General features: G+C 42.6%; 1 protein-coding gene across 1 annotated transcript in view; it reads right to left on the bottom strand.

Moving 5' to 3' along the window:
* The window catches only part of syn3 (synapsin III), a 114,096-nt gene that overhangs the window by 58,715 nt on the left and 41,378 nt on the right, over window positions 1-14,003 (bottom strand). Inside the window, exons 5-6 of the mRNA XM_073480784.1 lie at window positions 2,858-3,014; window positions 719-808 (exon numbers count right to left, since the gene is read on the bottom strand). Of these exons, the coding sequence (XP_073336885.1) occupies window positions 719-808; window positions 2,858-3,014 (247 nt within the window). The remainder of the gene's footprint in view (window positions 1-718; window positions 809-2,857; window positions 3,015-14,003) is intronic.

The following is a 14,003-nucleotide window of genomic DNA, read 5'->3' as shown; positions in this document are numbered from 1 at the left end:
TAAAACTTTCCACTACAGTCCGATCATATCAGAGGAGGAAGAGAGCGATGGCCTGATAAGTCGATCTAAATTACGATTAAATTATCTGATTCAAGTGATGTTCATCTACCCTTTCATTTTGCAACACAAGTACTTTAAACAAAACAACTCAATCCATCTTTCCTATCTAAAGTTTTGCTCTTTTTAAGTGAACTTCTGAAATAGTCGTCAGCCTCCTCTTGATCATGAATCTTTGGCTCCGGTATGCAATATACAGCGAGTCACGACTAGAAGTCCTTTTCTTGTAAGACCTTACAAGAAAAGTTAATAATTAATTACCTTTGAGGGAAAACACTTTGTGTAAAGCAAACAAACCCACGTCGGTGTATAAAACATCTCCTTTCTGTCTTTCTATGTGATGACGAGGCTCTTTATCCAGCCGTGGCGTTTCTGTGTCACTATTTCTGTGGTTCATGTTTGTGTAAATATTCTGCTTAACACAGAAACACTTGGTCAAATTTGATCCTTAAAAAAAAATATCCAATCGAGGAAGCTGTGTACAGTCTGTGTGTAAAAACACTGATTCCTGAAGTGTGTGTGGGGGGGGATGTTTCCTTGTAGGGGTTATAGAAATGTTTGACTTAATTTCTGTGTTTTATATTTTTATAATAAAGATTTAATGAAAAACTGGCCACAAGAAGTCTGTGCTTTTTGTGTGTGTGTGTGTGTTTTCACTCACCATCTGCGTGTGGTTGGCATAGAAAGTTTGTTCATTCAGGGGGAACTTCTCAGGACCGAGGGAGTGGTAGAGTTTAATCATCTGAGAAAACTGCAAGCAGAAACAAGCGTAACGGTCAGACGTCGTTATTTAAGCAGCAGAGGACAGGAGAAGTTACACCTATGTTCAAAACCAGAGGATGAGTTGCATGACGAATAACCTAGAATTCAGTATGGGATTGAGTTGGCATGCTTCGCCCTTTCAGATGCTTTTAAAATGTGACCCAGTACAGTCAGACCGGACTCTGACTGTGGGAGTCTGAACACCTTTTGCCCTAAAAGGAAAAAGTTATTTTCAGAGCGGCAGGAGCTTTGCATTTCAGGAGTTATTTAATGTCGAGGTGTTGTAATGTTCCTTTCTGGTGGACCCACTTCCTCTCACATGCCTTACCTACTTAAGTTAATCGTGTTGAACTTGTTGCATCCAGCTGTGGGTTAACATAACATCGAGCTTAGCTTGACATTGTAGCTGCAAAGTATTCTGGGCAATTTTCTGCTACACTGGGTGCAGAAATGCTTCTCTGCCCCTTTTATAATGGGAGTTATTTCCCCCATGTGATTGTAGAGTGGAAGCTCGACGAAGAAACGCTCTCTGACATTTACTGTTCAGAATCATAAGTACATTAGATCACTAATACAAACCAACAATGCAGAATATATAACCACAGACCATTGAGATGTTTAAGCCTCATCAACTTGATTAAGAAATGTACTAATGTACTGTTTCCAACCATTTTCTAGACATAGCCTGGGTAGACATAACCTTCTTGGTTTTGTACTCTTCAGCAGGGTTGATGTCTGATGACAAAGAAACACCGCTGCCACCAATGTATCCCACCGTCTTGGGTTCGCCTGACTGTGTGCCTTTGTGTGCTCTGCTGGGGGGCCTTTTTTTTAATCACAATGTTACGATGGTACAGGGGCTCCGACTTTGATGACAGTCAGCCAACCCTACCCTCCATCCACTGATTTGAGTTTATTTCAGGATGCTACGAAATTGAAAATCGATTTGTAGAGATTCAGTATAAACGTTGCTGCAGACACGGTTGCTAATCTGCACGACCGTCACAATGAACAACACGCCTGCCTTCATAGTTACCAAAGTGACATCGTTGCGGTGTGGTAACACAGTTAGCAAAATGGCTAACACTTCCTTGCTTGGCATGACCTGCCATACTCTGCCTCTGACTGGCTACATCCTGCCCGACGAGATGTCTCACTCTGTAGCTGAAACGGAGCATTCAAGACAAACAATGTTCATTTGAAAATGAAAGTATTCAAACTTATTCTACTAGGACCGCCAAATAAAAGTATAAACCTCACAATTAGCATGACATGACCTCTTTAATGGTCAAAACATTCAGAGAGCTTTGTGTCTTTTGTGTACAGACTTGTGTGGTTTGGGCAAAATTTGATTTCAGTCACACAGCAGAAACTAAATAAAAACGTGTACTTCATGTTCCTGATAATGATGTTCAATGAAATCCAACATGTCTACTTTTGTTTCTAGGTTCCCCAATATTGCTAAAAAACAATCAATTGATTCCTGCCTTAAAAGGTTTCAGCTTCCAAAGGGGGACATGACAGAAAAACTGCCAACAACTGGAACAGATTGATTTGCAAACAGCAAGTCTGTGCCATCTGGTTTTCACTGAGCATCACAATAATAGAAATGTGTGGCTATCTGAAAGCTTATGTTAGGCCTGTGCTTTGCAGTACTAACAGATAACAGAGGTGTAAGTGTGTGATGAATGAGCTGCAACATGAAGAAAGTAAATTATGGAAATATATGTGTCGTCTTCTGTTGAACATACTTTGCTCCTTTAAACTTATAGCAGCTGACAAGACTACAATTATGAAGCTCTGCAGAGCCGAGCCTTCACACTCTTTCCACTGCAGTGTTGTATCGTGTTTTCTCTGAGTACAGAGTGAGTAATAATGTGTGGTGGTTGTGGTGGTGGAGGCCACTCGCTCCGCCGACTCCAGAGACAGGTGTTACAGCTCCCTTTAATAGCCCAAATAAATCAGCCGCCGAGGGAGGGACTCACGACGCCTTTGTGTGGGTTAAAGTGGAGCAAACAGAGCAGTTAAAGATGCTTACCACCCAAGGTTTGCTGCAGAAGTTGTAGATGGAGAAGAGAGAGTTGATGCTCGCGACGGCGCCGAAGTGAAGGCCGATCACAAGGTTCCGGAAGTCTTCACCGGGGACCATGCTGTAGGCGTGCTGGCGGATCAGGACGAAGTCTGGCTTGAAGGACCTGGAGAAGGACAGAAAATGGAAATGAAAACCAACAGATAGTGGAGTTGGGCATGGTTTGGGCTACTAATCTGCAAGGGGAAAAAAAATCAAGGTGTTTTAAGAGCACAATAAAAACAGGGAAGAATTCAATAGCACTAAATATTCATTTTTAGCCTTGCTAGCAGCGTGGATCTGGGAATGACGAGGTCCGGTAGGCCAGATTGGTTTGGTCAGACTGAAGTATTGGACGGATTGGTGGGAAATCTGGCACTGACATTCTTGACCCCTCAGGATGACTTGTAAAAAGTCTGATAATCCCCTGACTTTTCACCTAGCACCGTTACCAGGTCAGAATTTTACAACATCCCATCAGCTAAAAGGTTTTTAGAGCTAATCAGCAATTGTTGCTAACATGCTAAACTTAAATGGTGATCATGGGAAAATAAATACCTACAGACATCAGCATGATACCCTTTTTTTGTGGGCATGTTAGCACGCTAATGTTGCTAATGTTGGCTGTAGACTTTGTGGGGGAATCTGTCACTTCAAGACCAAGGCCAATCGAGTTGTGGCGAGTTCTTGTCCAAGATTAGCCACTCATTTTCCCAGTTTAGTCTTTGGTCGAATTTCTTGAAATCTGTAAACCTTTTAAAATCACAAGATCTTCTATGAAATTAAAGTACTCATAGTCCCACCTTCTGCCCCTCTCAAGTGGTCCGTCAACCATCCGAACATCTGTCAGTCATCATGAAGAGCTGACATTTGTGTGAGGGTAGAGTTTATGACAGGTGATGAGGTAATTTACATGTAACAAAATGTTCTGAACATTGTTTATGAAGCTATTTTCAGGCTGACAGGAACATTTGGATGATAAATGTCAGAAAAACGTTTCTAAAAGAATCATCCTTTCATTTATGACCTCTAACCTGACTGCGCTCTCCACCCGGTGGCTCCTCCTGGGCCCTCAGCCCTGTCAGCACATTAACACACTGTATCTGGGCCTTGTGTTTACAGTCAAGGGCTCCATTATTCAGCGGCTGTGTCGGGCTGAAGGGGTGAAGAAATGCTCCTCGGTGCACCTAATCTTTTTGGACCATCTATCCAATTAACACAGCCTAATCCTTCCTTTACAAACTGTTCTGGGAGCAGGGCCAAGCGACCCATCAAGCACCTGGAGGCCTCATTTCAAGCAGCCCACATTTCACAGTAACAAAGGAAATTCACTTTGACTGCAGCCATGTTTTATCTATTAATGCTTCCAGATTTGATTCAGGCAATGTGCAACATGTCTCAGATTCCTGTTATTTACTGCACTTTTTCAAATCTTTCATGTTAGCAAGTGTTGTCTATTATTAACACAGTCTGACTTTGATTTCCATTGCTTTGATGAGTCTCATTCCTACTAACAGTTACCAGAACGTTTAGTTTGCAAGTATTTTTCAAGGAATGAAAAGGTCACCAGTCCATCTGTTGTATGCTTTCTTCTGTAATTCCATGTTGACGTGTTGAGGCATAATGAGCAAAAAACAACCTGGCTCTTGGCTGCAGAGTTTAAAAACTGGTGCATAAATAAAACGCTGTGAGTACTCTACCAATCAGAAATGGTGATCACTGCAAGCCCCACCCCCAAAGTCCCTGTACTTTTGGAAAGTACTACCCCTCCAAGCACAGATTTTTTAAGGGGTATAATAACATCCCTGAGACCTAAGTCCTCCAAAGTTCCTCCAAAGGTTCCTCGTCCCTGGGGAAAGCTCATGCAGTGGAAATGTATCAGTTATGTGTCTGTGATGTAGAGAGATGTTCAAATATATTACGCTGCCTTTACTTGCATCTTTTATGCTTCAGATTCCTACGTTGCTCTTTTCTTAAATTGTAAAATGTATCTAAATAACACAGTCTAGGTTAGAAATGCGCATTTCCAGTACATGGAGTACTTTTTACATTTAAAAAGTTAGTGTGTTACATGTTGTAATTTCATTTAGACATAACAGAACTCATACATTTAACATTTTTACATCATGTCAACATACATGTTAATGAGTCACGAAAATGAAAAGAGTTTGTTTCGGCATTAAAAAATGAAGACCTTTCTCTTCTGATTAAAATTTCTCCCGCAAAACTACATAGTTCACCTTTAAGGGATAGAAAGTTTTCTTATATTTTCCTTCTCTCAGGGAATTAATGAAAAAAGGCATATTTAGGTGGCTGATATCTGTAAGTGACTGTTGGGCCTTACCAGAGGTGTGCGCTCTAGTTGCCATTCATGTGACCAGCAGCTTCACAAAACCCCTGAGAGATTACTTCTGTCTTCTTGCAGACGCATGTGCTCGCACATCACATATGCACAATGAAAATACATACACATACATGCACATACACACACAGGAGGTTAATGGCTGCAGGTCAGAGGGTGAAATTAAAGACAGGCCCTCAGAAAGGCTCTGGGTCTTCAAGTGCTGCTTATGTAAGACAGGACTGGCAGGATGACTGAGGAGTGATCTGGTCTTCGGCGACAGAGCGACTACAGCTGTTCCTCCCTGCTGCTGCACTCAGCCGCAGTGGCAGCAGACCAAAGGCTCTGCTATTTATACTGGATGAAGCTGTTTATTGAGGCTCCAGAACCAAAACCAGATTCAACAGTTCATGTGAAACACAAGTTCGTGGTAAATATGAGCTGATTTGTGTAACGTGCTGATCCGAACAAACACCCGAAGCTAAGGAAGGACAACAGGCTGCTTAAAAGTGTAAATGGGAATTAAACACTGCATGAGCCAAGACATTGATTTAAAGTGCACCTGTCTGATGAGCCTTAAACAAAGTGTAGCGCTGCATCAGAGAGGAGCAATCCATCTTCCAATCCAGAACAGCTGGGTTGAATAGAGGAGTGCAACGTAGAATTAATTTAATCAATTAATCTACTACTATTTTCTCAGTTAAGTAATTCTGAACTTCCCAGAGCCCATGGTGACATATAGTCTTTTTAATTTACTATTATAGAAGATGAAGAAAACCTGCAGGTATTCACATTTGAGAATCTGGGGCCCATGAAATTGGAGCATTTTGCCTTAAAAATGACTTAAACTATTTATCAATTATAAAGATTGTTGCCTGGGCATTCTGGTGGATTGGCGTTTTAAGACGCTAACCACATAATCACAACATCCCTGGTTCAAGTCAGGCCAGGTACGTTTACTGCATGTAATCCCTCTTCTCCTTGTGAATTAAAAAAGGGTAACACCTGCACACCTACTCCGTGCCACAGGAAGACTACGTTTCGCCCCCACTTGGATCAAAAAGTTTGACCTGATGCTCTAGGATTCATTCATGTACAAGGACACACATATTCCGTTTTCACCTTGTGCTGACCATCCATGCCCATGTACAAGATTCCAATCTACCATATACCTAGCACCCTGATACCTCGTGCAAATTTTGGGTGCAAATTATTGCGCCTCCAGTCACAACACGGTATCTGCATCTACCATGGTAACAGGACGCTAATCCTGGTTCTTAGAGTGATTGGTACGACGTATCATTAATTCATGATGATTTAGATTTACGACTTTGTCAAGCGAATACTACTAACACTATAATGGCTCAGCCCGCTTAGTTTCTAAAGAGCGTCAGTTATTATGATATTTTGTTACTTCCGCTAGCTCAGTGGAGCACCGGAAGTAACCTCTCCAGTGACGTCCCCTGGAAACTCATGGACAGATCACATTTCATCACTATTTCACACACTGGCTTGACACTGGGTTGTCCTGTCACCTCTCAGCTGCCCACGATCAAATGACCTTAAAATCTACACAATGCATTTTTGCAGATTCATTTTCTGGCAATGGATTGATTAATCGACAACTCAGTCCAGAAGCAAGTTACATGAGGGCATTAACACAGCTGCAAAACAGTTACCTCTCTAACCCTCACTTGTGGTGTCACGCTCAGCAGATTACTGTCGGTCAAACACAGGCGAGCATGTTTAGAAATAGCTTCACTCCCAATGAATGCAAAATTACATGGATTCATTCATTTTTAGGGATTGATGATCTTAAATGCATCCATAGCCTCATAACACTTACATGATATATTCACAATGCAGATGTTCATTAGTACGGACAACCTTTTATCCCATGTTTTTATCTGTTATGATCTGTTTACTACCACTACCACTGTCGGACAGCATGCCTGCATAATACCAGATAGACTTTACCTTTGTGCTACCTCATTAGCACACAAAGGCCAGATGCTGAAGACATTCAGCTCAGCGGGATGGCTTTCACCGGGCTACGGTTAATGGAGCCAGTGCCCTATAGCAGCGGAGCTTTACTGAGGTTTGTCACCCATTAACTTTGTTTTTCCGTCTCTTCACTCGGACTCATTGTGCAGAAGCAGGGCTCCCTGCGGGTCGTGGATTACACTAAAGCGGCACATCTAGGCTTTACGATCCAAATCGCTCGGGCCCTACAGTCATCACTTCACGGACGATATGCTAATGCGCCCTTTGAATGGGTTATCAGTGGTGCAATAAAGGCTCATAACAGGCACTGATAGGGGGATGGCAGGGTTATAGATTAGGACATGAGGAGGGAATGGATCCACGTGGAATCATGAGCCCACTCAACACTTGAATGGAAAATTGAGCACGATAGGTACAGAAGTGCTGGAGAAAATATAAAATGTCATCACTGAAGTTGAGTCGAATAAACCCGTGGAGAGGGTAACATCATATAAATCAAACTGCCTCAGCACAGTCACATGTACGCCTTACTCGATGCTGAAATTCATTTTTTTCTAGACATGAAATATGCTTCAACTGACAAACTTTACTCCTAAAATTTGATATCATTTCATGATTTGTTTTAAAAAATCTATTAATATTGACAGCTGTGCTTTATACACATCATGAATCATGGATGTGTAGAAGGAACTGTAGCCTTCGAAACATTGTAATACTTCAGCTCAACAGCATGTTTAAGCAGTTTGTTGTTTTGTTTTTAAGGACTGCACCTTTAAAGTCTCACAGCTCTCACCGACATAATTTCTTGGCGCATTAGCCACTTGTTTGCAGTGAAAAAGCTCTGATAAACCCACTGTATGGTACCTGCCCAGCACTAATAGACAAAGTTAGCGACTAGCTGGTGAACGCAGTGGAGCATTTAGCCGCTAAAGAGCCAGATGCCTCCCTCAGGAGACCAAAACAGAGCTAAAAGGGGAAAACTTAATCTGAGCCTAGAACATCATTGGTACACATCTACCGAGCATCAGTGATATTGGTGAAGTGAGATATCTGAGTATACTAAAAGACAAAACCCACCCCAGCCAGTCTGTTCACCCTGCTGCCATCTGACAAAAGATACAGAAGTATCTGCTGCCGTACCACCAGATGACAGAGTTTATATAAGTAGCTTAAAGGGAATACGACTATCATTTTGTAGTTTAATCCTAGTTGTGACATGATGATTAAACTTATAAGGTGACCAAAAACACAAGCTCAGATATCAGCTGTATAAAGTGATCACATTTCAGTGTTGTGTTTGTAGCTTGTGGCTTATGGTAAAAAAAAATGTGTTGCCAGTAATGAAGAGTGATAGTGAAGCAAGTAAATGCTCAAAGCACCAATAATAAACATAACAAACATCACCAACCTTTATATCTGTTGGGTAGCCTGACAATTATATAACATATTGTCCAACAGCACCAACAAGATGTTTTCATCACCATTCCGAGAGCAGAAAACTATTCAAACCCAAGACAATATGCTGCCATTTTGTTCTCCAGATCTATTTATCATACAGAATCTCTGACCTTCTAATAGGCTCCACAGGGATGTCTGAATTGCGGGGAACGTTTGTCTTCGTAACAGCCCTGTGCCTGGCTCAAAGGCTGGTGAGGGCCTTATCTTCCTCCCATCAGCCTGTCTTTCAGTGATAAGGATAATCGGGGTAGAACTCGGCGGGAATGCCACAAATGTCAAACAGTACATACCGAGGATCGGCGCGGTACTTGCTCACAATGGTGCATTGTGCTGAACAGGCTCTCCGTCATCGGAGGGAAATGCACCTTAGAGAGAAAAATCTGCTTTCCTGTTACGAATGAGACACCATAGAAAAGAAAACTCTCCATAGTGCTACATGATTGTTGTGTAGACTTAACAAAACAGATGGTATAAAAAAAGAAAAGTTCCAGATTTTGCTAAATATGCTTATTTCTCTCTTTGAGGTATGAGAAGCTTGCTGCCAGTCTCATTCCTGAGAGTCAAGAAAGGAGCTGTAGCTGGGAGGTGAGTTGCTAGCTTAGCATACAGACTGGAAGCAAGGGGAAACAGGTAGCCTAGCTCTCTCAAAACCTCAAAAAAATAGCCCAGTAACACTTCTAATGCTCACAAATTAACATCTTAATGTATAGTCATGTAAACTCATGGTTTCAGGGGAAGTTCCCAACTTTCCCACCATTTTTTTTGGCGAACAGAAGCCAGGTGCACTAACTTCACAGAGTGTGCTGCACAGAATAATGCCACGTTCACATCATGTCATTTAAAGCAGATATATGTTGCTCATTTTCATGTTGCATAATTTTATTTTCAGTTGCTTTAATGCTCAAAAAACACATCAGTTTCCTCATACTGTCCAGTGCTGCAGCACTTTATCCCCCTCTTTCTGAAACGCTCTGTTTTAGCTCCTGTCTCTTTAAGGCCTCCCGAATACCCAGTCTGCTCTGATTGGTCAGCTCACACACGCTTTAGCAATTACGTGCACTGTCTTTCCGTTTGGCTCCGTCACATTTTCAACTCGTTCAACTGCTGGCTCTAGATCAACACAAGTGCATGAACGGGGTATCAAACTTATCATCTAGCTCTCTAAAGTAGGCAATATTACCAAAAACTATTTTAATGAGTTATTATTTAAGAGTTTCACGCACTTGAACTTCAATGGTCTATAGCATGACATCAGTAAACTACCTTGGGGACTGGACCTCAGTGAGTCTACTTTTATCTTCAGCTCTCACTTTCCTCTCTGTCGCAACCTCCCTTTGTCTTCTAGGCCAACAAACGTGCTGTATTAATGAATTAGAAACTTGACCTGTGAAACTTAAAGAGTATAATAGCTGTTGCTAATCCAAAGCAATTAACTTGATCGTTTACAGCTGAGAGGCATTGCCTGTTGGCAGCAGTTAAGCGGAGCGCTCTTTATTTTATGTATCAAAATGTGAAGCCCCGTCATACTTTAAACAAAGATATTAGCTCTGGGGTTTACTGTGATACTCACACTGGCGCTCTGCTAATGAAAACTCTGTACGCTTTTATCAAATGATAAACATCATCAATCAGAAACGACTGGAGAGGGGTTTTCCACCCCCGCCTCTGTCCGCCTCGTCAAATTGTGTGAAAACCAACATTTTTGTTTATTTTAATTGGTCGATTGAGATTCAGTTGGCTGACCGTAGGAAACAAATTGAAATGTTTGAGTCCAGCTATGAAATTTATGAAGTTTTACTCAAACAAATCAGACGATTTTAAGATTAAGTTTTTTATCTAGAACTGTACGGACAGTGCCCAAAGAACCCTGGAGAACCCTCCATTCTCCCTGCGTACGCTGACTCCCTGCAGCTTCAAGCTGTGGTCCCCTGGCCTGAATGGAGGACTCCCTGTGGTTGCGGCTGTGGCTCCGGGCCCGGTGGCACCAGAGCGACCTGGCAGTGGCTCAGACCCTGGGCGGTGGCCCGGTCAGGGCTGCCAAAGCTCTGGATCGGCCCCAAGTTCTATCGCGCTCCGGGACTCATCTCCACAGCAAAGTGAACGCGGCGAAGGTCACGTAGAAAACAAAAGGCGCACGCCAGCAACTAAAACAACAAAGACTAGATTAGATTCATTTGAATTACACCTCTGAAGTCCAAACAGGAGAGGGTGTAACTTCAGCACGTCTACAAGCAAAACAAATTAGAGAATGTTTAGTTGTTTAATAGTGATTTTGTTGAGGATTTTGGGAAGAGTCCCATGGGAGGCAGATGTAATGAGGAAAGGAGCTGCAAGAGCGATAGAGCACCAAATGACCTCTGGCAGGAGGGGAAATGAGTGTTGTTAGGAGTTTGAGTGAATTAGCGGGGCCATTTGTATTCATGGCTATATTACAAAAGCAGCGACGGTGGAGTGGGCCTCACAGTTGCTGTATGCTTTCATTACAGTCACCGCGCTCCTAAAGGAAACCACCCTCAGGCCTCTTAAAGCCATGTCTGAACTCAGCGTGTCTGTGAGCGGGATTTATTTGCTCGGTAACAAGATGAACCTGTCTGAGGTATTAGGTGTTGAGGCCGCTCCAAGCAGACAGTCCCTTCACTGATTAAAATGGGTTTTCACAGGGGTCAAGTGAAGAGGGGCTTAAGACTTGTTCTTGTGTGTGTGTCTGTGTGTGTGTGATTCGTCTCTGTGTGGTCTCGGCAGTAAATCGTCACCTGAGGTAACCAAAGGAGGAGAGGAGGGGATTTGAAGGAGGGGTGGCCCTGTCTGGTTGAGACCGGTAGCTTTCAGGACAGAAATTAAATCGAAGGGGAGGGGGGAAAAAAAAGAAATCAGACAAGGATCTGCTAATGTAATCCCGCTGCCTCCCTCCCTCCATCTGTGGGGCCGACAATGGCGAGGAATGTGACAAGGCTGTCGGGCCATGGGAAGGTCGGGAGCCACACACGGCAGAAAACGCCCATCCGAGCATGTAATTCTGCGTATTGTTGAACTTTCTCAAATCCAGTCAGCTAATGTCAAATATTCGTCAGATATTCACAGAAATAACTGAATTGCAGTGGTGACAGGTGAGAGTGAAAACTGTGCGCAGTAACATTAACACTAATAAGAGATGAATGTGATTCTATTACCTCTGGTTGTCTTTGCCAAATTTGACTCCTGGTGCTGGTTAATAAAGGACGTCCTGCTGCGGCGGTCTTCAGTGAACATAAGCTAAACTGACTGCTGTCACTTTTTTATCAGACGTCCGAACATTCGTTAGAACGTGGGGTGAAAAGTTCATCCTCGAGCTGTTTGAAATGCACAGTCTATAAGAGCATTAGGCCGTTTTGTTGCGGTTTGCCTTGTGATCCGGCGGGCAGATGGTGCTCTGAAACGTTACTATCAGCTTGACCTACAGCCATATCGATCTATTGATAAATTAAGCTCACGTTGATGTTAATTGTGTGTCATTTCAAATGCCTTTCGATCTTGATTATTGGAAAAAGTGACAGCCAAATCTATTTGAAAACACTTTATTCACATCCTTTAAAACTGTAACCTAATAAAGTCTCAAGATTGTCTAAGGTGTAAATAACGTCTTTACAATTTAATTGGGACCTCAGGGCTTTATGTTTTTATGTTTTGAAAGGAGTCCCCATCTACTTCAGTTGTTCAGGAGAGTGCTGCAACGCTGTTTTAGCCGTGAAGCTCCAGAAATGTTTTGCGGATCACGAAACTTCACCAAAAATGATGTTATATACTAGAATAAGAAACAGAGGGCTATTGGATGTGTTCTAGCATAATGTAGCATAATAATGCAAACTCTGACGTGTATTAAGAAACAAAAAAACTTCCTTGGAGTGAATGAAGTTTGTTTCTTTGAAATTCAGCGGAAGTAAACGTATCAGCGTCCTCATGGGTAACATAATGTGAGCTGCTCGTGTTAATTAGACCCTCAAAGAGCAATAAATGTGTTTTCATTGTATTCTGAAGTTTATTGTACTGAACTCCCAACAGTGTAAAACCCCACATTTACTTTTACATCCACATTTTAGCCATCTAGCTGACGCTGCCACCCAAAACTGCTTCCAGTGAGTGCAACAGTAAAACAAGCGCAATAAACTCCTCAATCACCAACGGTTAACACACACACACACACACTCCCCGACGTTAATTACCACCAATTAATCAAGGGGTTTTATTAGCTCTGTAAGGACGGTGGAGGAGAGAAACGTCCCTCTGTGGCTTATCATTCTTTGGCTGCTGCGATCCGTCTTTCAGCCAGACCAGCGTTCCCACTTGGAGCCGAGCAGCTCGCTGGAGGTTTTGGCAGCGGAGAGCGGAGAAGCCAAAGGGCTGACTACAGCAGTGCAGGCAGGGAACGACACGCCATAACTACTGTACCTTGTGGCGTGTCACTGTGCTGTACTGTAGGCCGGGCAGTGCGTGCCACGTTGCACGTCGCACATCGTGGGAGCAGAATTGCATGTAAGCTCTACTTTTTATGGCCTGGAAGCAGAAACCGGCATTCAGGCCATTTGTTGCTCGTCGAGACAAATTTGTCATGAAAGCAAAAGTATGATGGTCCATCAACCAAACAATGAGGCAAAAATGATGATCCCTAAGACCGACATATACACATACTGCATACTCAATGTTCTCATTGTGAAACTGCTTGCATTAGTCCTGTCAGTCTTTCTCTGTCATTTTTAAAGGGGCTCTATGTAACAATTTGTAGCGATTGACATGTATTAATCACTTTTTTATCAGCCATATGTGAGCGGATTGTAACGTGACGTGAAAAATGAGACCTTCTCCGTCTCTCTCAAGCCTGTGGACGATTTGTTTAAGTTGTTTAGTGTTTGCTGGATTGTGGATTTCTTTGTGAAGGACTCCGCTTTTCCCGCAACACTCAAAATGATGTGACTTTATGCCTCGTCTCTGTGCCTCTCTCCACTCCTCCAACAGAGATCAACAGTAGCTAACGTTAGCTTAGAAATTAAGTCGCTAAGGTAAAAAAAAGATTGGCTTCCAGTTCAACACAGAAGATCACGGAGCCCCTTTAAAGCTTAAATTTAACCTATAATCAATATTTACTATGTACCTATAAACTGTATAGGCTTATGCATAACTAACGTCTACGTCCTGTCCATTAGAGGGCGCTCACACATTACCAATACACTTTAAACTGCTAGCTTTCATGCTTAGTAACAGTCTGATAAAATGTTGTTGAGGTGTAGACTTGCAACCTGCATACCCTTTCGTTCAGTCTCTTCAGACGGTGCTCCCTCT

Source organism: Pagrus major, chromosome 14, assembly GCF_040436345.1.
Source record: "Pagrus major chromosome 14, Pma_NU_1.0".
NCBI classification, from domain to species: Eukaryota; Metazoa; Chordata; class Actinopteri; order Spariformes; family Sparidae; genus Pagrus; species Pagrus major.
The sequence above is the reverse complement of the archived record's forward strand: the minus strand, read 5'-3'. Positions and strand labels throughout refer to the sequence as shown.